A 26315-nucleotide genomic window follows, 5' to 3' on the forward strand; every position below is an offset into this window, starting at 1 on the left:
AATACACATATTTACAATTAATTCAAATTACATTACTTATCTTAATTACACTTTTTTACAATTAAAAAATTAATAATATACTAATTTCTTAGCAAATGATCATAAATGATATAAAATAGTTCATGTAGATAGAAAATTTTTAAAAAATTTCTAAATGTTTATCCTGCGATTTGCAGAAATTTTAAATATTATGGTAATTTGATCTACTTGATCACCTAATAGTTTTGGGTGGCCATTAAATGAAAATGCATTAATTTTGTTGAAATATTTCTCCTTAATTTCAAACATACCAAATGCATCTTGAAAAATAATCTTTCTACAGAAATTGCAGATGTGACACTTGATGTTAAAAAAGCATTAACAGTTTGGGTATTCATCCTAGATAATGCTCTTTCTTTTCATGGTATGCGATTTTTAAATAGTGTGAATTCGAATTGACATGTGTGATATTTAAATCGCGTTAATATGAATCGCGATGAGTGATTTTTAAATCGCGTGAATACGAATCGCGAAATGTGACTTTTAAATCTTATTAAATACGAAACGAAAATTGAAAGAGAAAAAGACTATCATAACGTATGATTTTTAAAACGCATGAACACGAATCGCTATGTGTGATTTTTTTAATCATGGGACTTATGGAATATGCACGTGAATTGAATTATTTTTATACAAAAGGTATTTTTCTACACTCGTTTAATAAAACTTTAGAGATCTCATTTTTTTTAGTCTTTCTGGGCTAGGATAAATACGATTTTTTTGAAAGTACCGATTAACGGTAGTAAAACCCACCTATATTAGGCCCTGAGTGTATTAGAAAGCACAATTTTTGCGAATATAATCGTGAGAGCTGATGACAAGATAGTGATTTTCTTCTTAGGATAATTATTCTTTATATATTATTCGTTAATTATTATTTGAAATATCTCTTTCGCAGTCGTAAATGAATGCATCCTGATAAGAACCATTGAGTTTTTCCATGAATTTTTTTTTTAATATTTTTGAAATTATAAATATATATACTTATTTTTGTAAGGAAATTTAAAGAAAAACATTTTGTTTTGAAAAAATAAAAATAAAACACTATAGGAGATTAATTATTGAGCTTTTTATTTGTTTAATTTATTAATTCGCTAGATCCCGAGAAAAGGAAATTCCTACCTAAATTTTACAAATATCACTACAATCAGAGTTGAAACTTTCTAAGATTTTTAAATTTTAAAAGAAACATACATAGATGTTATTCAATTAAAAAAGAGTTCAAACGGATGTTAAAACACGTACAATGGCATTAAATATAATTACCCTTTAAATCGTCGAAATCTGAATTATTTTGTTAGCATAAATTAATATGACTTATTATAAATTTTAAGCTAATAAACTTAAGTTATGTTGTAAGTTCCATTTTATTAAAGAAACATAACCCTTCTTATTTTATTTAAAAACCAAACGACGTGTTCTCTTCATTAACTGTCAGACTTGGTCATAATATCACCTTAGGCGGTCACCATTGCTTACCTTAATGGAAATTTATTTGTCTTAGATCTCATTTAATTAGCGTTCTTGTTTAATTATGCGAAGAACAAAAATGTAAGGGGGGATATTTTTCTATCTCTTTCAAAAACCGAATTATTACAAAAGGTTTAATTTTTCTTTTTCTTTCTATAAAATAAACTTAAGATGAATTGTGAAAGAATTTTTTCGTTAATTAACTTCCCGATAGAATGTTTCCTACTGTGTTGTATCATAGAAAGATTCATTCATTTGTTTTTCCAGTTTTACCAAAGAATTTTTATTGAGAATCAAATTATTTTTTTTCAATGGATTTAACGTTAGGATTTTCAAAAGATTTGACATTAATAAAAGTATTAAAACGGATTTAACATTAGGATTTTTCTAAAAGTTGTTAGGATTCTTACTACTTTTGTATAAAAAGTTCGCCAGGTTTTGAAAAATTTTAAGATTGACTATATGATGGCATTGCGCACCGGCTACTTTTATTTCCCGGTCAAACTGTTACAAAAATGTTTTTTTTCTTTCCTTGAGACGAAGTAATTTTCAGAACAGCCAGGCAAGGCCCGTCTTTATGGATCAAAGGGGTCAACTCAAATATGCTAAAATATTTAGGTAAACGATATGTTAAGTTATGGCAGTGTTTCCCAAACTTATGACTTTTGAGTACCCCCCTCTTTCTAAATTTTTCGTAATGCTGTGTACCACTGATAAAAAAATGAATGTATTTTTTTAAAAATATGTAATTTTTTATTTTTTGGTATAAAGTTTTGTTAATAAGTTTATTTGATATATTGTTTTTGCTGTGATAACAGTTCATGATAATTTGGTTCTCTTGTGGTCAATTTTAGTCTGAGATGCGATTCCACGTACAATAATCTATTTCTTTTTCGAATTAATATCCACGAAAGCTGAAAAAGTGACTTCGCATTAATATGAAGTTTAAAAAGGCAAAATATCTTTCACAACTTTTACTGTTAAAACTGGATACATATTTTGCATTTGCAGCCAGAATGACGTTAAAAAACAATCATGTTTATTTTTCAAGAAGGATAAAAATTATATTTTATAAAAAAAATCAAAATAAGTAGAATTTATTACAAACTTTTACTGTAAAAAAATTGCACAAAAGTTGAAAAATCACAACTGGCTGTTGACACTACTAATTATTAACTGTTAACTCTGCAAAAAATAGCAAATAAAAAAAATACGCAATCGTAAATTTTCATGGCTAGCTTTGTTTTTAAATAAAATTCTCTGAAATTTACGTTTGTTGCAAGATATTTCGTATAAGAACGCGTACCCTCGCTAAACTGTTCCCGCACCCCTGGGGGTACGCGTACCACACTTTGGGAAACATTGAGTTATAGAATCAAACAGAAAACGCCTTTCTCTGTGCAAACCTACCTTTTTTCCGATGTATTTAGATATGTGGTCGAAAGTAGAGCACAACAAGTAGTTAAACTACTGTAGTCGCTACTTTTTTTTCGTAGTTTGTAGTACATTGCGCTACTTTTTAAAAAAAGAAATGTAGTGAGCAGTGCAATACGGGAGAGGGGGGGGGGAAACAGCAGTTTGTAGCCATTTCTGGCAACTACTTTTAACTGGTAGTTTAGTGAAGAAACACGGTTTTAACGCAACTAATTTTTTTAAAAATTTGATGGGTACAAATTTTCGCCTGTTCGTCAATGGATACAATGAAAATGACCCAGTAGCTGTAGCCGAGCGTTAACAGTAATTGCGTATTTAAAATCACGTATAACTAATATTGTGGAAACTAATATTACTAAATTACTATAATATAACTAATATTGTGGAGAAATGTTTTTCATCTTAAGGTTTGTTACCACTTCATTCAATGATCTCCGGGTATTATAGGGCAAGTTTGTACAAAAAATTTCAAAATTTTAGTGGTTGCGTCCATTTTTTTAACTGTTGAAAGGACTTCGAGTGCAAAGGGTTAAGTACCCCAGCGAAGTTTGTCTTCTTAAAGTAGTGAAGTAGTTACTAAAATTACTAAGTAGTTTTGAATCACTACATATTATAAAAAGTAGTTGTTGTTATTATTACTACATTTTTAGAAAAGTAGTTGTAGTTTTTCTCATCCACTGATTTAGATGCTTATTGGGCTCAAAAACTTGGTGAGTGACCTCAATTAAAAAATAGGATCCTTAGAGATCAGAGTGGGTTTACAGTCAATCTCATAATCATGATTTTTTTAAATAAATAAATAAATTAATAAATAATGTTTCGCTTATGTCTTAAATGTATATCTAGTTATATATGTAATGAATTAATGGAGAGTTTATTTTGAGTTACTTTAGATAAAAATCTTTCTTCATTATTGACATACATTGAGTTTTAAAAGCACTCGCACTTCAAAAAGGATAAAACTAAGTGGGTATAGTTAAAATATGTTTATTACCTATTTCGCTTACAAACAATAGAAAATTATAATTTAAAAGTTTCTTGTCACTTGTATCCAATTTTAGTATATTATGAAATATAATGATTTAAATACATCTCCGTTTTATCGTTTTCTCTGTAGAAAAACTTTCGCTATCAATAATATCAGTCTTTTACAAATAAATTTTTTTTCTCCAAAAATTAATGATTTTTAAATTTTTTTTTTTATTAGGTGATTTAAATCGAGATTTTCATTGTGAGTTAAATCATTCCCACCAAGCGGGTAGAGCGGTCGAAAGTTCTTCATTTTGTTCGGGAATATTTTAAGCCAATCGATCTATCATTACTCATAATTATAAAATTCATTTACCGTAAAGATGGTTATTAATTATTTTATTTAATAATGATCAGAGCCATTTATCAGTTTCTANTTTACGTTTGTTGCAAGATATTTCGTATAAGAACGCGTACCCTCGCTAAACTGTTCCCGCACCCCTGGGGGTACGCGTACCACACTTTGGGAAACACTGAGTTATGGAATCAAACAGAAAACGCCTTTCACTGTGCAAACCTACCTTTTTTTCCGATGTATTTAGATATGTGGTCGAAAGTGGAGCACAACAAGTAGTAAAACTACTGTAGTCGCTACTTTTTTTCGTAGTTTGTAGTATATTGCGCTACTTTTTTAAAAAAGAAGTGTAGTGAGCAGTGCAATACGGAAAAAAAAACAAAAAAAAAAAACAGCAGTTTGTAGCCATTCCTGACAACTACTTTTAACTGGTAGTTTAGTGATAAAACACGGTTTTAACGCAACAAATTTTTTAAAAAATTTGATGGGTACAAATTTTTGCTTGTTCGTCAATGGATGCAATGAAAATGACCCAGTAGCTGTAGCCGAGCGTTAACAGTAATTGCGTATTTAAAATCACGTATAACTAATGTTGTGGAAACTAATATTACTAAATTACTATAATATAACTAATATTATGGTGAAATTTTTTTCATCTTAAGGTTTGTTACCACTAAATTCAATAATCTCCGGGTATTATAGGGTAAGTTTGTACAAAAAATTTCAAAATGTTAGTGGTGGCGTCCATTTTTTTAACTGTTGAAAGGACTTCGAGTGCAAAGGGTTAAGTTCCTCAGCGAAGTTTGTCTTCTTAAAGTAGTGAAGTAGTTACTAAAATTACTAAGTAGTTTTGAATCACTACATATTATAAAAAGTAGTTGTTGTTATTATTACTACATTTTTAGAAAAGTAGTTGTAGTTTTTCTCATCCACTGATTTAGATGCTTATTGGGCTCAAAAACTTGGTGAGTGACCTCAATTAAAAAATAGGATCCTTAGAGATCAGAGTGGGTTTACAGTCAATCTCATAATCATGATTTTTTTAAATAAATAAATAAATTAATAAATAATGTTTCGCTTATGTCTTAAATGTATATCTAGTTATATATCTAATGAATTAATGGAGAGTTTATTTTGAGTTACTTTAGATAAAAATCTTTCTTCATTATTGACATACATTGAGTTTTAAAAGCACTCGCACTTCAAAAAGGATAAAACTAAGTGGGTATAGTTAAAATATGTTTATTACCTATTTCGCTTACAAACAATAGAAAATTATAATTTAAAAGTTTCTTGTCACTTGTATCCAATTTTAGTATATTATGAAATATAATGATTTAAATACATCTCCGTTTTATCGTTTTCTCTGTAGAAAAACTTTCGCTATCAATAATATCAGTCTTTTACAAATAAATTTTTTTTCTCCAAAAATTAATGATTTTTAAATTTTTTTTTTTATTAGGTGATTTAAATCGAGATTTTCATTGTGAGTTAAATCATTCCCACCAAGCGGGTAGAGCGGTCGAAAGTTCTTCATTTTGTTCGGGAATATTTTAAGCCAATCGATCTATCATTACTCATAATTATAAAATTCATTTACCGTAAAGATGGTTATTAATTATTTTATTTAATAATGATCAGAGCCATTTATCAGTTTCTAGTTTGTTAGTTTAATACTTTTAACTTTTCCCTTAATCAAATTTAAATATAAATGAAAGAAAAATTGTTTCTTTGAATTTAATGATGTACTCAAATGCAATTTTCTAATCATCAATCATTTGAAGAAAAATACAACCTATCCTTTTCCGAACGCAATGTTTTATTTTCGTTCATTTAATTTTGGAGTTCATTTATGTAGAAAAAGCATTGACTGGGAGAAAATGTACAATTTGTATCGGAGATCATTAATGTCATTTTTTTCCCATTTTTTATTGCATTCCTTAGAATTAGGTAACATATATTATTTGCGTAGAGATTTTAAATTTTTTTTCCGAGCTTAAAGCATTGCATTTTTTTTAAGCTTTGTTTTTGCGATAGCTTGTCAGTATATAATGTATTTTAAACTATTGTTTCTTTATTAGATGGTAAACTACAAAGTAGAAGCAAAACGAGAACAATTATAGAAATTATTAAATTTTAATACTTGATTTATTGAGGTAATTCTACTAATTGCGTAGCTTTTGGTATTTCGAACTTATTTTTTCCCTATTAATTATTATTTCTGTTCTCATTTTTTAATTACTTAAATTTATTTTTCGTCGTCAGTAATTATTTTTTTTCTGATATTTCTTAATGAGTGATGTAATGAAGATTGTCAAAGACTTAATTCTATAAACGATTCATATTCCTTCGAAAATAAATCTTTGTACAATAAAAAAGCGCCATTTTTTTAACAATCGTTTTTTTCTTTCTTTAAAGACATTAATAAATACATAGTTAAACATTAATAACGAACGTTCAATTTTTGGGATATTAATAATACCTGGGCAATTTTTCTCCCACTCCGATATTGTTGTTTTGAAGAGCACTTATCAATCACATTAAGAATGTGTTGCTAAGAAATTAGGCCTATTTTCTTTATGATTACTCAAATGATAACCAAAGTAAGTGGACTATAACTATGAATGATCTTTTAGCCTTTGTAAATTTTTGTCTTGAAATGCCTTAAAAAATTTTTTTAATAACTTTATAAAATATTCTGCATTGACTTAAAACCCTATTCTAGACTACGCATTTCCTTTTTTTTAAAAGTTAAATACAGGTCACACGACCCCATAGCACCCAAGTGATTTCCCCCAACAACCGTCATTCATAGTTTACAACACTATAATAAACTTTACGTTATGTTTACATGCAATATTGTTTAAGGCCTATCTGCCACTCTTTCTCTCTCTATTGCATTCTTTTAACGGCTCACATAGAATAATTTTGCCTAGAAAATTAAATATGTAGATAAAATGGGTAAAAATTAGTTATGACTTCCAAATTATATAAATAAAAAATTCAGTTGCGAAGATATTTACCTTAACAACTACACTCTCGGCGATTAGTGAAAAAAAATTTTTTTTTGGGCTTTTGTGTTGAACTTAGAATGGAAGCATACATGTAAAGTGCCAGTTTTGATAATTATGTAAGTGACTGCTGGCCTTCTTAAGGAAATTGAATTATGTTTACTATGTAAGTGACTGCTGGTCAGTTACATAGTAACTACATAGTAAGTGACTGCTTTGTTTGCATAAGCTGGAATTCAAATAGTTTTTAAGGATTAAAAGAATTTGCATTACTGTAACAAGCGATCAGGGTTAGAATAGATAGAAAAGATTGATTTATAAAGTTGGTTATTTACTTTCAAAAGTTCTTTTTAAAATTAAGGTTAATTTTTATATTTGTTGTTATTGTTTTAATAATCTGTTTAGATACATGAAAAACTCAAATAATAACAGCCTTGTGAATCTTGCATATTTGATATTACTCTTCTTCCAACCAGAAATCGTGATTTTTTTTTTATTTAAAAAAAAAAAACAATTACGGAAAACCTGATATATTTTATTTAAATTAGATTTTTTAATTTTGTTTTAAATACCATAAGAAATTTATTTGATAGTTAAATATATTTTATAAATATAATTATAAGTGAATTATTGAAAATAAATAAAACAACAATACATTTCGAACAGTATTGCTACACCAAAAATAGCTTTATAGTTATGTAATACATGCAAATGCATGATGATTCAGATTTATTTAAAAAGAAAATGTATCCTTATAAATAACTGAAAAACTGTCGAGAAATTTTTAAAAAAATTCTTACGAGAAAAAAAAAAGAAAGAAAGAACGAAAAAAACCTTTGTGCTAACAGAATAATTTGTATCCCCTGTACCACACCTTACCCTAACTTAAAGTGACCACATTTTTATTGAGACAAATCGGGACAAATGGGATGAAATGAGAATTACAATTTAGTCAAACTTTCAATACGCACAATATATATATAAAAATACGAATAAATGTTTGCAATAATATTTTCAACAACAACTGGAAGTAAGTCAGATGCTGTTTGAATAGTATAGGTATAGAATGTGCGCTGCACAACCTACTCCAATATTTTTTTGCTTCAAATGTTCGTTAAGTTTCGTAAAAACGTTATTGATGCCTCTTCTAGCTTTTCCACCAAAATTTACGTTAGTGTTAGCCGCACAGTGGGCAATAATTTTATTGTTTAAATAATTTTTTTTAAAAATACAGTTGACTCGCGTTATAACGACCCCATCGGGACTGCCCCAATCTGGTCGTTATATCAAATGGTCGCTATATCAAAATGAGCAAATTTCCTTTGAAAATCGGTCGCATAATGGTTTTAAATGTCATAATGCATGCATATACTATTTGTGGTATACATGTTATAAACTAAAGAAGGATAGGATGCATACATTAATAAAACATAATGACATTTTAACAATTGAATTACAACTGTTAACAATTAAGAATTTTATTTTAAAGTGCAGACTAAAAAACATAGTATGACTAAAAAAAAANCTGAAAAACTGTCGAGAAATTTAAAAAAAAATTCTTACGAGAAAAAAGAAAGAAAGAACGAAAAAAACCTTTGTGCTAACAGAATAATTTGTATCCCCTGTACCGCACCTTACCCTAACTGCAAGTTGACATATAGAATAACTTATCTATTCATTTTTTTTAAAATCTTACTTAAAAAAAGGCATTATGAATTAAGTTTTCAAACAACTTTTTTTTAAAATATTATGTTAAGTCAATATTCTTTCAATACTGTAACATTCTTTAATTACTGTAATTCAGGCATTTGAAATGTTGAAATAAACTGTAATTTTGAAGATCGTGTTTTAAAGTTATGTAACTATACATATAAAAAAAAACTACATTACTTTGTTATCTTGTTCCAAGTTGGCATTCCAAAAAATTGGAAGAATGTAAAATAATTTTAAAACGTCATTTCAAAAGTACTTTAATTCATTACTCATTACCTATCAAGTACTTATGCAATATATCTACAAAACTAAGAAAACAAATAACCTTTAAACAAACTCATATTAAGATGATTTATAAAATTTTAAATTGATGATTTCCATTAAAATATCGTTTGAATTAAATCAACGAACCCTACTATCAACATAGAATAGTTGCTAACATTTAATTTTGACTTCTGTTTCAAGGGATTCTACGTACCTCATCTCTATAATAACTTTCATTTGAGACTATGATTCATTCAGTCACGTGTTAAACGATCCATGAATTTTGACCAATTAATCTCTCTCACCTACATAGTTTTTCTGTGTTTTTTTCTATATTCTCTTTTCTAGTGTAAAGAACAAATTCATTTTGATATGTGATTTTTTTAACTTACCGAATATGTATTTGGTATTTTGTTAAAAAAAGAGATATTTAATAATTCTGGTTGTTAACGATAAATGTTTTATATTTAAGGCTTTATAACATTATGAAGTACGATAAAATGAGTCGTTAATTTCTTTGTGCAATGATTAGAAATGGTAACAAATTGTTGTTCATTATTTTTACTTCAATTTCTGTTATAAATCTAAAATTTAGTAATTAAGTTTGCAATGAAGAATATATATGTATATGTGTGTGTTATTATTTAGGTTATTTATTTTTATGGTACCCTTCTTAAATACCAAATTAAACAAATGTATTATAATTTAAAATTGTCAAATATTGATATTGCTTGGAGAGACAAAATCTGCGTATTTCAAAATGTACTATGGAAGATTTGTTTTTATATTGACTTCTCATATATCATTGATGCCGAATTTTATTCTCTTCTGTTTATTAACATTTTAAGTTTAATGATGAGTACTGTTTTTTTGTTTCAGCTGGTTGGGGGAGAATTCGACATGGAACTAAATTTTGTTATACAACAGCCCCAAAATATAGTACATATGCTAGATCTGTTGGATCACTGCCCGTCCAGTTTGCAGGTAATAATTCTTTTTATAATACGTAATTCTATGACAGTGAACCGTTATTTTGGAAAGTAGATAAAGTCCACTTTTTCATAAATCGAGATATTTAACTGTTAGTGTTAGAATAGATTTTTGAAATGTGTGAAAATGGTAATAAATTTTTGAGATGTTTTTAACTCTCTAATGTGGTTAAACTTTAAAATGCAATAATGATAAAAATTGTAAATAAAATTATTATTATTATTATTTGATTGCTCAAAATGAACTGAAAATGAACAATTGCATTACATTTTATAGGAAATAAATGCAAAAGGAAAGTCCGTATTTTTCTACACGTAGGTTTTATTGAAATGGGTTTTTTTTTAATGTTAAAAAAATAACGATGAAATCTAAATATGTAAATACACGAATAAATAATTTTATTTAAAACATCAAGTAAGTATTCATGGTAAATAGTGTGCCCGTCATGTTGCTGTACTTTTTTGTTATGGGATAAGTCCTGACGTTTCATATAGTGGCATAGTAATTTTGCTCAGGTCTTTTAATTTATTATTTTTTGATTCTTTGCTTTCATAACAGTTACATTATTTGAATAATGTTTATGCATGCAATTGATTGGTGTATGAAACACAAACCAAATAGTAGAACACTCGAAGGAATACTAAACAAAATCAGGTAAATGACTTCAAAGTATAAATTGGTTCGAGAGATTACAAATTCGTAATGCACCATGCTTGTCTTGTCATTTATTCTTAAACAATGTTGTTTTGATTACTTTACATACAAAACGTGCTCCATTGAATGTATGATTAAAAAAATAAAAAAAGAGGACATGTATATATCATACTAAAGTCACTATCAACTCATTTTTTTTCTTCATATATGGATTTATTCCACTTTCGAAAATAACGGCTCAATTATTTTAAATTTGAAATAATTCTCTGAATCATTGTCAATTTTTTTGTAGGCTGAGGTGTGGAGTGTGTTTATTGCTATTTTAAGGAAAAGCCTTCGAAATCTACAAGCTTGTACAGATGTTGGTCTTATTAAACATGTTCTTTCTAGGTTACCATGTGTTGAAGAAGTTGTAGCAGGTAATTTCAATCTCTTTTCTCTCTATCTCTCTCTCAGTTTTTTTACATGTGACATTCATAATTTTTGGTGATTTATCACACACAAAAATAATGATTTGTCATTTAAAGACATTTTTATTTTCTTCTGACATAAAGGATTTACTGTATTCTCTTGTTGCAAAATTTACTGATTCAATTTACAGTCTTTAAGAGACTATTTTTGTAATAATTGGACTCAATCTAGTATGTAGATAAAGAAAAATTTTCATTACAAAAAATTTTATGTTGTAAAAAATTTAAATTACTTTAATTGAATTTTAAGCAACAATACTTTTAGAAAGAAAAGAATGTTATAAATCCAGATCCAACTGGCAACTGAGTAAAAATAATAATAATAAGAATTTTTTGAAGTTTTTTGAAATTTTTTTTTTTATTAAATTGTAGCTAGTTAAAGAAAATGATTTTATAATTTTTGAAAAATAATGATCTTTTGTAGACTATCTGCTGATCTTAAGCAATTTTTTTCTTTTCTTTTTTAAGTAGTTTATAAAAGTTTTTGGACTGTTAACAAAACCTTTTCAGTTGCAAAAAGAATAATTTCAATTTGTTTGATAACTAACTATATTATCTAAATATGGTTAATAATCGTTATGTTTGCTTAGTATTTTTCTTTAAAATTTTTTTGATTCTTAGTCTTTTGGTGAAAATGGGTAAAAATTAATAGTGTGATGAATCATGAATACAGTTTAATGTTGGAATTGAGATTGGACTCTCATTTAAACATTGCCTTAAAATACTAACGTAATATTGTCATTTGTTTTCAAATCTTCTTGCAATCTTCTTTCTCTTAATCGAAAGCTTTAGTGGTTTTCTTTTTTAATTTTTAAAATTTAATTCAAACTTTTTTTTACATTCTAAAACAGAATTAGAAAATCATGTTTATTAGTCCAATAATGCACATTTTAAATTAAATTTAATATAAAAATATTTATTAAATTAGATGAAATTAAATAATATGTTGTTGAGCATGCAAATCCATATGTGTATATAAAATAATATGTCAATACTTAAAAATAGAAAAAATCTTTATGTATTATGCATGTCCATTATATAATTAATGCGATTAGCTGTATATAATTATAACGAACCCTATTTTGTTTAAAAACAGAAATTTTTTTAAGAAGTTAATTGAATTCTGGTAAGCCGTTTTAACGAAAAATGGAAATTTATAATTTTTTATTATGTATATATTTTTTAATTTGGGCAAAGATAGAGTTAAAAATACTTAATATGACGCTCCTAGGCAATTAAGTTTGACATACATGGCCTAGAACATTAACTAAAAGTAGCTTATTATTTTTTGTTTTCCTTTTTAAACTTGTTTATTTTTAATTTAAAAAAAGCTTTGTTGTAAATTGAACATGATTTTGTAAAAATATTGCATTTTTTGTATAAATTTTATAGTTTACTTGTTTTTTAGACAATATTAATTTAAATTAAATGCTGTTAGTAAAAAAAAAAGTAAAAAAAAAGTTTTTTGAAGTTTTCATTTAAGTATAAGTTCATAAATGTCATCACTGTTATTGCCTCTTATGTTAATTTTCTCCTCTTCATGTTTTCAGATCTACTGATTGAAATTTTAGGAGTTTTAGCTAGTTATAGTATTACTGTTAGAGAGCTTAAGCTTTTATCTGGTTGTATGAAAGCAGAAAGTGGAAAATGGGTAAATTTGAATTTCTTATTTATACAATGCATCATGAATAATGTATGTTTTGTTCATCTAGTTCAGAATGTAATTCTTTCCATGAATATTTTTTATTTTTTTAATGGTTTGTTTAATTTGCGAAAATTTAATAGATTTTTACAGGGGGAAAATGTCATAGTGGTAAGAGACTGTGATTTAAACAAAATAAAATTTTATGGAAGGGATAATAAATTATTAGAATAAAATTTTAATTTTTTTTTTTATTTTCTTAAGTAATTGTAAGTAAAAGGAAATTTTTCTTGCAAGAATTTATTTTAATCTATTATTTTAAACCATCTAAGTTGTTGAAGTATTTAATTGTTTTACACTGTGTATACCAAATAAGTATAAATACACAGCAAAAATATATAGTTGGCTGCATTCTACGAGGAAAACAGTTATATTCCCTAGCTTCAAATATAGTTTTAAAGCTTGTCCACAAAAGTGGTTGTTTAATATAAAAATCACAAAACACTCTTGCTGCATATTATATACCAGCTGAAATATTAGCATTAGGTTAATTTTGTCCTCAAGACTGGACCACATTCTTGCTGCAAAGAGACATTTTTCACATTACATTGTGTTACAGTTTTTATTTAGTTAGCAACGCCATCTGTTAAAGAACTTTGTTATTAATTTTGAAGCTTGTTGGAAATAATCAACTGGTTTCCTCTGCAAACTGTACATTTCTGTTTCCTCTCCACTTCTCTTTAATTTAATTTTCAAATCATCCATCTCTTTCGTTTTAAGTGGTAGTTTTTAAAACTTTCTTTTTTATATGTTAAATAATATTATGTTTATCATATACTTTCATGTTTTTTTGTTACTTTTTTCAGCCGAGGCATTCTGTAAAACTTCTTTCAGTATTAAGGCAGTTGCCACAAAGACATGGTCCTGATACTTTCTTTAGTTTTTCTGGCAAGAAAGGTGCTGTAAGTATCTAAGTCAACTGTTCTTATTTTTTCTTTTTAACTTTTAAAGTATGATTTTGTTCTCAAAAGTTGTGTATCTCTCTACTTTAGTTAGCATTATATTTAGTGTAACGTTTTTGCAGATCCATTTATTCTTAAGTTTGTCATGAAATCTTAATTTCAGTCTAGTCAGTTTTAGTTTGCATTTTTGTTAAACATTTTATTTCTATATTTACTTGTCTACACAACAGGCATGTTTTTCTTCATGTTGGTAAATTTGAGATACTATTCTCCAGTGAAGTAACTGTACGTATTGGCTCAATTTTTTTTAAACAGTTTAAGGGTAAATTTTTTTGCAAACATCATGAATCTTAATTAATTTTAAACCATATAAAAAATTTATTTTTTTAGTATAGTATCTATTTTTCTGTAAATTTAAAATTAAATGTTTCATTAAGTTTTAAATGTGAAAGATTTTGCCAAAATTTTACTTGCGGGATGGGTATGTTTGCTTAAAAATATTTTGTAACTGATCATTATTTGTTTCTTTAAAAATTTTATTTTACGAATGGAATTTAATAGAATTTTTTGCTATTTTAAAAATGTTTTATTTCTTTCCTTCAGCTGATTTTAAAATTAGTTTTTATGTTATGTTTTATCTTTTTAAAGAAATAATTTGTCATTGCACGGTTTATTTTTTATTATTTTAAATGTTTTTTTAAAAAGATTTTTCCAGTTTTAACATAAGGCTAAAACGCCATAACCATATCAGAGTTACAGTGTCACCCATATAAGTTGACCACTTGAGGTGCATTGTTTTAGATAGGTCCAAGGATAGGATAACTTATGAAGAGCTTTGAGTCTATGCATTTTTTTTTAATAAATTCCTTAATCATGTTGTTCTTATATGGACTATGTTGTTCATAATATTTACATATTTATGTTGGAAATCAAAGTAAAGATAAATATAATCAAATTTATTTACACGAATTTAAAATTGCATTAGCAAATAACCCATGCATCTAAAAGAGATTACTTACTGAACAAATTACAATTTGTTTAATAAATTTAACATTGAATTGATTATAGAAGCAATTATGTATATTTAGTGAATGATGTATACTTGGTATTTATTATAAATAATTTCTTAAAATAACAATACATATAATCAAATATGGAGTCAGATATTTTGAAAATATTTTATTTCCAAATTTGAAAAATGATTCAGTTTTATTTACAAGCTATTGATTGTAAAAGCTTTTAATAATTTCCTATGTAGTCAGCTCACAAAGTGAATTTCATTAATAGTTTATAGATTTATTTCATCCATTTGGTGAAATTTTAATACATAGCCTAATAACATAAAAAATTTTCTAAAGAATTTCTTTTCTGGTCAACTTAAAAAGTTTTTTAATTTGACTTATTTCAGTAGTCAACATACTAGATACCCAGATGGTCAAGTTATGTAGCTTTTGTTCTCTTTTATTATATAGGATAAATTAGTGATAATAGTGGTCAATTTGGACAAATGGTTAAGTGACAAGAGTTGTCAACTTGATATCTTTCACTGTATTTTTAACGACACATTATTTTCCATCTTTTATTCATTTGTTTATTCTTTGAAGTCAATTAATTAATAAAATGATTGAGCACCACATAAAAACATTTATATATTATATTTTGTAATTTATTGGACATTTTCTAATAATTCTCTTATAATCAATTTCTAATCATTAATCATTTCAAAGAATTTTTTTATATTTTGCCCTTTAACTAAAGTATTGTATTTATTTTTTAGGCTATAGCATTACCCCCTTTAGCGAGATGGCCATATCAAAATGGTTGGACATTTAGTTCATGGTTTAGGTTAGATCCAATAAATAGTGTAAATATTGAAAGAGAAAAACCATATCTATTTTGGTAAGTAAGTTTTTACTATTTTTAAGTGGCAGTTGAGAAATCTTTGTATTATTTTATAATTATTATTTATGCTTAATGTCTTTTCAATTTGAGAGAAATAACAAATATATTTTTAAATAATGCTAATAAAATTGAAGGTTTTTTCCCCCCGCCTTTTATTTAAGTGTTAATTTTATCTAATGATGCATTATAGTTATGTAAATTATGTGTAGTTCTAATCAGATACATAATTAAAAATTGTTAATTATGCATCTGATTAATAATTTATTATTTAAATTTATACAAGCAATTTTTCTTTGCTTCATATCTTAAAATAATTCATTTTGATTTAAAGTTAAGATCTTGCTTATGAATTCATAATGTTCACTCAGACAAATTTGTTTAAATGTATACACTATCTAGCATAGGGCAAAATTAATGGTCGTCACTAGCCACATTGCGACTAAGTATAAAAAATTATGATTAGAAATTTGTTTGTTTATCGACACTTTTTTCGATGCATCCCATGTGTTTCCAACTTCTTTTATTGTTTATTATACAGAATGACTATAACTCTAGAAAGTTCCAATTATTCTAAGCTGGTTCAAAATTTTAGGAAAATTGAATTTGTTTATAAAAAGTTTCATTTCAGTTCAAGTTAATTTCATTTTACTTCTTTTTCTTCCTTTTTTTTTTGATTTATACCTGATAATATGTAAAAACAAGTAATATAATTTTTAAAAAAAAGTCAATTCCTACTTAGGACAACAAATAAAATTTTTATTTTAGTTACTTTATATTAAACAAGGGGGCTTCGCCCCCTGCTCGCCAACCCCCGGAACTGCTTTTGCAGTTCATTGAATACGTTCTTAACGTCTAGCTTTTGTATACTTTTTCGAACGCTGAAGTTCCGAAAGTTTTTCACTGTAGAAAATTCTAAACCTGTGCATTTCAATATTAATTTGAAATTGAAAACAGTTCGCATATTTTTCTTAATCACACTATTCTAAATTTCAGTTGTTGAGAAAAGTAACTGTTGTAAGTTTTGTTTTAAANAAATTTTATACAACATTTGGATGGATGCGAGAGGATGGAGGGTAACACCATCACACTTGGAAGTCAGAAAAGAAACTGTATTGTTATTGTTTTTTTCCCTTCAGGGGAATAGCGCCATCTGATGTGCTACGAACTATCCATTACAGAATGACTATAACTTTGGAAAGTTCCAATTATTCTAAGCTGGTTCAAAACTTTAAGGAAATTGAGTTTGTTTACAAAAAGTTTCATTTCAGTTCAAGTTAATTTCATTTTAACTCTTTTTATTTTTTATTTATGGCTGATATGCAAAAACAAGTAATATAAATTTTTTTTAAAAGTCAATTCCTACTTAGGTCAACAAAGAAAAATTTTATTTTAGTTACTTTATATTAAATAATTAAAATTTTTCTCCCATATAAAACTAAAATTAATGAACTTAATTTAATTAATGAATTTAATTTAATTAATGAATTTAATTTAATTAATGAATTAATATTTGAAAAAAACTGAATTAGCATCAATTGTCATACACTACAAGTTTAAAAAAATTTATTTGAAATTGAATGGATGAATAAAAAGTATTTTATTACGATTGAAAAGTTGAACAAGATATATAAATATATATAGGGAGAGTGTGAACTAATTAAAAAAAAAGAGGCATGGTATCAGACAACTATAAAAGTATAAATTTGGTGACGTAAACAACACGTGCTGGTACGTTTAATGCTCTTTATTGAATTTATCTGCCACAGCGAATATAAAATAATTAAATATTTAAATATGCCCAATAAACTATTTTTTTTGTTCAAATAGAGCTGTAAGTTAGAAATTATAACTGATGTTATTTTGAAAATATGCGAAAAACTGAATTGCTTATAATAAAATTTAAAACAATGACTAATGCTTAACCAATCAGAAAATTTCATTTTGTTTTTTGCTCATCCCTATTCTATTAATAAATTAATATTTGAAAAAACTGTATTAACATCAAGTGTCATCCACAACAAGTTCAAAAAAATGTATTTGAACTTTAGTAAATTCATAAAAACTATTTTAATATTGAAAATTTGAACAAAATATAAGGAGATTGTGAACTAATAGCAGGAATTGAATAATCAAATATAATATAATTTCATCATTATGATTACAATTATTTCAGACTGCAATTGATAAATTTTATGTTTGTTCATAAACATAATTTTTATATCACATTATACGCTCAGAAACTCAAACACTTTACCTATTTCAAGAGGTCAGGAAAAATATTTCTTCATTTTAGAAATAAACTCTGATATTTTTGAGAAATGTTTTATAATAACAATATCATTAGTGTTAGTGTTTTTTATTAATTTAAAAATTTTATTTTTTGAAAAAGTAGCCATGATTAAAAATGATACTACTGGCCACTGGCTAGTATCAAAATTTCTAAATTTTGCCCTATAGTATGGGACCAAAAATTTCCGTAAATTCACCTAAAGAAATGGATCTGACTTTTGACTGAGTTAGATCTGTATCCAAAAGCATTGAAAGTGTTAGTAGTGGTTTGTCATTAATTGCTTACAATAAATATTGCAGACTAATAAAATGATTTTTTCCCAAGCATGTATGTAGGCATTTAATTTATTATTATTTTTTTTCAAGCTTTCGTACCTCAAAAGGAGTTGGTTACTCTGCACATTTTGTAGGAAATTGTCTTGTTTTTACATCTATGAAAGTGAAAGGTAAAGGCTACCAGCACTGTGTAAAGTATGAATTTCAACCAAGAAAGGTTTGTTTCATTGTTCTTTATGTTTAATTTATAAGTTGTCTTATAGCAAAACTTAATGATCTTTTAGATTTTATTAAAGGGAAAATACCTTTTGTTACTCACGCTTTTTTTTTTTATTACTATAATTGAAAATACTTTTCAGATTTTTCAAAACACTTGCTCTTTTTTGTCTTTTTTATTTTGATTGAAACTAACTTCTGTAGCAAAAGATATTTTTACCTAACCCACTAATGGTTCTGCGCGTAAAAAGTCATATTTTGATCTGCAGTCTTCTCCACACAGCGAAACAAGTTTTCACTGTTATTAAATAGGGAAATAGTGTATACGGAGAAACGTTATAATGCCAATGAACCCAATAATGCCAATTTTCTAAAGGGTTAATTGGTCAAAGTTAAAAGAAAAGAGTTACGTTTATAAGGTTCTGTTACTAGAAGTATATAAATGTTATAATTTGTGTGCACAAACAAATGAAATTAATTTAGATTTTTCATTTTCAATGCCATTAAAAGTTTGTTGCCTTTTCCAATGTGGGCATGTTTCTTTTTGTAAAAACATTCCAGTTTATTTATTTGTGTGTGTATATATATACACACACATAGAGTCGGACCTATATTTAACGAAGTCTAAATCCCGATTAAAAGTTTCTTATGCAGAAAATCCCCCCATTTGAAATACTTAAACAACGCGAAAGAGTTTTTAAATTTATAAACGCTAAACATAATTAAAATAGCAATTGATACATCTTTATCTTGTAAATTTTTATCTACTATCGAATTTTTCCAAATGATTTTAACATTTCATAATATGAAGATTCGGTGATTTCTTAATCATTTCTGTCTTCAACTTCCTCACAATTTACTGCTGTATTGTTTTTATTTTTCACACTGTCCAAAATATCCGATTCAGTTAATGTTTCTGTGGTTGCAGCTTTAGAATCAATAAAGAGAAAATCATTAATCAGTTCATCATTGTTAATTTTGTGGTCCTCTTTATCTGTAACCACAATTTTTTAAAGTTCTTCTAAAGAATATCATTCTTGTCTTCTGCAATTTCAAAACTCTCTGCTCATACTAAGAATCCAGCTTTACCAAAACTGTTGTGGATAGTGTGATATATATCATCATAGTTCCATGCTTTAGAAAGTTCTGTTAGGCTTTCTCATAAGTTAATTTTTTGCATGGATTCCTGTATGAAATGCAAACAAAATGGGAAAGGGATTTTGCTGCTTTCTCTGAAAGTTAAGTTGCTGCAAAAATCAATTCAAGGACATTTCCCCCATAAAATGCATTAAGAAATTTGAAATGTTCTGAAATATTTTGGGAAATAGGGAAAGTCGATCGCAAAGAAAAGTTTGTTAAATAGAAAATTCACTTTGCTATTTGGAAGTTATTTTGCTAAGAAATTTTTAAAATGTTTTTTTCCCTCAAAACTTGCAAAATGGGAGCTCGTTAAATAGAAATCCGACTGTATTTATATATTGATAAGAAAATATCTGGTTTTCAAGAAAAACAGGGAAGGTAACTGAAAAATGTTACTTCAAATGTAATTATTTTCTAACTACATCACAAGTGTTTAAAGTTATTAAATTATAATTATTACAGTTAAATATTAATTTGAAGATAAAAATTCTTCCACTATTTGTTAAAACTTTAATGCAAATAAAAATTGAATTGCAAATAAAAATTATTCCACCATTTGATAAAAATTTATTGCAGACTTGTGAAAGAAAGATTGTGACATTTTAGTAAATTTGGAAATATTTTCAACTAGTTGTTTAAGCTTTTCAACCGTGCTTTGTTGAGTTATAAATTAAATCATATGTAATTTTTTTTTCTGTATATTTATTATTATTTGTTGGCTATGAAAAAAAATATTTGAAATTGCTTTCTTTGTTATTTTACAATTCAAAAGTAATATTTGTTTTAAATATTTTAGTGGTATATGATTGCTATTGTATATATTTATAATCGTTGGAGCAAGAGTGAAATCAAATGCTTTGTTAATGGACAGCTGGCTTCAACGACTGAAATGAGTTGGCTTGTGAATAATAATGAGGTAAATGTTTTTTTATATCTTAATCTACATTTTACTAGCAAATTGTCAGTATGATAGGGAGGTTTAAATTACTATTAAGAAATTAATTGGTCTTGAAAAGTTGCAAACTACAAAATCGTCATATTGAATTTTGATTTTGAATAATGATAGGATTATCTTATAGATAATCCTACCATTATTCAAAAGTGATCTAAGTGGAAAATCTGAGTTTTTACTCCTAGAGGATCCAACTCCATTTGAGTGTTTCAGTGAAAATAATGCACATTCTTTGTGTAAATGGTTTGGATTCTAATTCATGCAAGTTATCATGCCTGCAATTTTTGTACCTCAGGCAGCGTTACATAGATTTGCTTCTATGATTTTTGTTAAGGCATGATCTGATCACATCGACCTTACCATTTTCAGTTCATAATCTTAAATGTGTTGTAAGAGCTAATTAGTTGCTGAAGTGTTAAGTAGTGTACAAGTTTTGTGGATTTCTTACTCGTTTATTCTTTGAATGAAGCCATTTGACAAAAGACATTTTGCCATTAGATATTCTTAACTATTATTAACTAATACTTTTTATATGAAATTAGTTAACAGTCTTTGTGCATTGTATTAAATGTTTATTGAATATATGTTTCATTTTTAATTTCATGAATCTTCAAATACTTTTAGCCCTTTGATAAGTGTTACATTGGTGCTGCTCCTGAATTGGAGGAAGAACATGTTTTTTGTGGACAGATGTCTGCGATGTATCTTTTTAGTGAAGCTCTTTCAACTCACCAGATATGTGCCATCCATAGGTTAGGTCCAGGTTACCAGGTATGCACTGTAATGACATCTAAACAACAATTCAATAATAAAACTCTTTTATTAATTAAATTATTTTAATTTTTAGAGTCAATTTCGGTTTGATGGGGAAGCGAGTTCATCTTTACCAGAAAATTTAAAAAGGGTAATTTTATTATTAGTAAATTTTGTCATATTGTGATGTCATAATTAATTTTTATTATAGGTTTTATGCTATGCAAATATTCTGTCACTTAATATCTTATTGTTATTACATAATTTTATAAAATGGCTCATTTTGCGATCACATTAACAGTGTTCACGCTAAACTATTGTCAATGTGAGTACTAGGGTTCCATTAAAATTATAGGTCCTGCTTCAAATAAAAAGAAATTTAAAAATGAGTGTCTGATATTTCAAGTTAGGAGCATATTATTTAATAAAAAATATAATAAAAAAATGCTCAAATTATAAATATAATTCAGTTGTAATACCCAGCTATAACAAACCCGGGTTATAATGAACATGCTGTTGTAATGAATGTTATTAGTGATTCCATCTAAACTCCAATGAGTGCTATTTCAAATGTTTAATGTAAACAGCTGAAAAAGTGTTAGTTCATTCATAGTTGACTCAGTTTTCTTTTTTGTAGCTGTTCAAATAAATAATGTGAAAATTTTTTATCGATGCTATAAGTTCAAAGTATATAATTGACTTTTAATCAAAAATGAAGTAATACGCATTATAAAGGAATGTTTAATATGAGTCATTTCGCTTAAATGAATAATGAAAATGATTTCAAAAATAGACATATGGAAAAGAAAAATGGTTTTATAGAAATTCCAGCTTTATGTAGTGTAATGCTCTCAATATTCAACAATGTTCTTCAATATTCAGTAATGTTCAGTTCTTTCTTTATTCAGTTCGTCCAAAATGCAGAAATAAAAAAAATAATACCTTAAAACTTCCTAAAATGAATGATCGTTCCTGCCTAAAATGAAAAAAATATAGAAAAGATAAACTTTTAGAAATTTTTTTATTTGTTAACAATCACTTTTTGTTACATTTTGTCACATCGAATTTTAAATATCTGACTTTTTTAAATTTCAATTTCACAGGAACTATAAAGTACGTTTTTGTGTCTGATTTCTTAACTTAAATATAGTCTACATTTATTAATTAGCATGTTTGCAGTCACCTCTCAAACTATTAAGATTAAATCTTAGAATGTGAAGATCCGATCATTCGATCAAAAGTTATTCAGGGTGGTCCTTTTCTTGTTTTTCACCTTGTACTTCTTTTTTTGAAGGATATAAAAAGGCAGGCAATGATCACTTAAATCCCAAATGTTTGATAATTTCCTAGCATTTCTTAAACCACTGTCGAGAAAAGCATAGAATTTTAAAGTTGAAGGGACAAAATCGTCAAAAATTGTTAGAATAAAAACTATTTCATATAAACATGAATTAAAACTTCTTAATATCTCCTCATATTTAATCAAGCCAATTTTTTTATTCCAAATCATTTTGAATATTGGTGAAAATTATGTTCTCCAGTTAAGTTTGTTTTCTAAAAGTAACAAAGTAGCGATTACATTTCGACAATAGTTTGTAGTCACTATATTTAAAAAAAAGTCGTTGTAGTTAACTACAATTATAATAAATTGTACAATTGTAGTAAAGTAGTTGTTAACTACAAAGAAAATGTTTTTATGAACACTGATTTTGGATATAATGAGCCACTGTTTTTAGTGGACTTATTACTGAGTCCTCAGATGATTCATTATAATGGACTTGTTTTGAAATTTTCATTTCAGGAAAAGTGAGCAGCATTTTCTGAAATTTTTTGAATGTTTTGTTGTCAGCTAGAATTTTTTTGTCATGTAATATTTTAACAGTAAAAAATCCTTTGCAGGTATTGTATGATGGCAAACTCTCAAGTGCCATAGTGTTCATGTATAATCCTGTAGCCACGGATAGTCAGCTATGTTTGCAAGCTGCTCCAAAGGGAAATATTTCCTTCTTTGTCCACACACCTCATGCACTCATGTTGCAAGTAAGTTAGATATTTTTATGAAATAAGTAGTCAAAAAGTTGTTTTGTTTTTATAATTAAGTTATATTTTTATGAAGGAGCTAGGGGGCTAAGCCGCCTGTTCACTTACGCTCACCAACAGCACCCTCTTAAAAGCATGCAGGGCCCCTGGGCAAAGAAATTTTTTGGGCCCTTATAACTTGTCATACTGCTTAAAATGGAACTAAAGAACTTCACATACATAAAATAAAGCATTTTTAACATATGCAATAATTTGAACAAATTTAAATACATTTTGATTTAAATGTATTTAAATTTGTTTTTAGTAGACCCAAAAAAACTGAATTCGCATAAAAATTTCATTAGAACGTAGAAAAATAGATTTTGGTTGCCTTTTTAAATTTCCCTGGTGATGAACTATTCAAATTATTGTTGTTTGTACGATAATCAATCACTATTTGTAGAAAGAAAAACAAAAAACACACTTTATACAATATAATATATTTATTTTAAACAATATGTAAGGCAATTTTGTTTAGTCTTAGTTTTTTTTTAATGCAATTTATAAAAGTAAGATTCTCAAGGGCCCCCTGAGTGCCGGGTGTGCCCATACGTAAAGACGATACTGCTCACCAACCCCAGTGATTGTTTTGCAACAAATGCTGTTTCTTGGCATGAAACAGTTGAAATTCTAAAAAGAATACTTGTCCCCTTATATTTTCTTTATAATATACTATTAAAATCTATTAGTGAACATAAATCATTTTTCTAAGTAATCATTTTTTGAAATAACATTTGAAATTAAAAGTATATTTTTATGACAAATTAGGTGAGTTTACGACTGTAATTTAATATTTTTGCTTACCAAACGAACGGATGTATATTTTAATTGCAATTTTTGCTTTCATCACTTTGTGCATGAAGCTGAAAGTTAAGTTCTAAATCATTTAATAAATATCTCTAGCCCTAATTCATAATAGTATATTATTGTAATTTTTACCAACGAATAATATTTGTAAAACGGTTAATAAGATCAGACACAGATTTAAATCTTTTTATCTTAAAATGTAATGTAGAATTACGTTATTCTAACAATAATAATTATAAAAACAATCCTCTTAAACTCTTAATTTAGAAAACAAACAAAATCAAAATTGTAATAATAACAGTACAGGTAAAAACCTTTAAATTAGAAATGCAAAAATATTTATAGAAAACGGTACCTTTATTACTTATATAAATTTTATACAAATGACAATCAAACAAATATGAAAATTATTGTGAGAAAACTGGATCGATCCTAAACTAAACTAAATTCAGTGGCGCGACAGCCCGTAGAGAGCCAAGGCCTACTGTGCCCATCTCAGTTTTCTTAACCTTAGGCTCTGGGGTGCAGGAGCAGGTGTTCCAGTCAGCTGGTCAGCCGAACTCGGAACCCCCAGTGTTTAGTTCACAAGCATGCTTGGTACTCATTTATCGACCCACTGAAGGGGTGAAAGGCTGAGTCAACTTTGCCCGGCCCGAGGAGAAAACTGGATCCTACCCTGTGATTTTCCAGCCAATAAAAATACTTGACAACAATGGAAAACTGCGATACCATCATTAGATTTTTATATAGTAAGAAGTCACATTGTTGATTATTTTTGTAATATTTGTCTTTATTTTTAGGATGTAAAAGCCATTACAACATATTCCATCCACAGTACTCTAAATTCTATTGGTGGAATTCAGGTATTTCTATTTTTGTTATTATTTTAAATGAAATACGCTTGTAATGGTTTTAATCTCTTTCAAATTTTTATTTATGTATCATATCAAATAATATATAGCTAAAGAATCTTCTTAATTTCATTCAAGAATAGTTTTAAAAAGTTCAATTTTTTTCTTTAAAAGTTCAATTTCTTTCTTTCCTTTTTTCTTTATCTAATTATAATTTTTTTAACGGAGACATGTTTAGACACATCTTTTTGGTATAATGTAACCTAAAAAGTGTTTCATTCAAATTTAATTTGGAACATTTGAAAAAACTAACTGAACAAAGTTTATTGTTTTAGAAAAATATTCCTATTCCAGATTTCTTTAATTTGTTTTATTAATTTTCAAGTTTAATCTCTATATTATAAGAAATGTTAAAACTTTTTGGATAAAAAATATATTTAACAGCAATCGATAATAAATCATGCAAATTTGATAGCTTGCTCATTGGAACAAATTTCTTACAGGAAACTCAAATTGAAAGTTTTCCTTTGTTTTAATAGGCGTCAATACTCGTAAAATGTAATATTATACCACAGTGGTACTAGCAGCATTTGCCAATTTTTCTACCCATAATTGGCGCCACAATCATATTTGTGCGTGTCTTCTATTTTATTTATTAATTATTCTCTCTCTCTTTGTGAGTTTAACTTGCCATCGTCATATAACTGGGTGCTGGGTGTTGAACACCACATAGTTTTAATTCCTTTTTTAATTCTACCTTTCAGAATCAACTATTTTCCCCTCTTTACGGAAATTTTGTTTGTAAGTAAGTAATTCAAGGTAGTATTCTCACAGCATGTAATTCATGCACATCCAATCACTCCAAGGGAAAGTAAGAACCTGGTTGGTGAAATATATATTTTTTTGTGAAAAACTCAGCAATCACTATTTTCTCTCAAATCCAATGGGAGGTGTGTCAACTGCAGTAAGAATGCCTTTTTTTACGGTCCTAATTTAAAAAGTTTAAAAAAAGTCTTAAAAACAACAGAAATGTTTAGAAATAATTTGTCTTTAAAAGAGAATGATTGAGTGAATAAA

General features: G+C 27.0%; 1 protein-coding gene across 1 annotated transcript in view; it reads left to right on the plus strand.

The window, feature by feature from the left end:
- LOC107445612 (A kinase anchor protein rugose) overlaps positions 1-26315 on the plus strand; it is a gene marked incomplete in the record, with an annotated part of 233809 nt that overhangs the window by 65103 nt on the left and 142391 nt on the right. The window contains 11 exon segments of the mRNA XM_043047936.2: positions 10135-10239; positions 11192-11318; positions 12920-13020; positions 13878-13973; positions 15751-15872; positions 18531-18657; positions 20593-20712; positions 21373-21519; positions 21596-21652; positions 23401-23541; positions 25188-25250. Of these exon segments, the coding sequence (XP_042903870.1) occupies positions 10135-10239; positions 11192-11318; positions 12920-13020; positions 13878-13973; positions 15751-15872; positions 18531-18657; positions 20593-20712; positions 21373-21519; positions 21596-21652; positions 23401-23541; positions 25188-25250 (1206 nt within the window).

This window comes from Parasteatoda tepidariorum, chromosome 4, assembly GCF_043381705.1.
Source record: "Parasteatoda tepidariorum isolate YZ-2023 chromosome 4, CAS_Ptep_4.0, whole genome shotgun sequence".
Taxonomy (NCBI): Eukaryota; Metazoa; Arthropoda; class Arachnida; order Araneae; family Theridiidae; genus Parasteatoda; species Parasteatoda tepidariorum.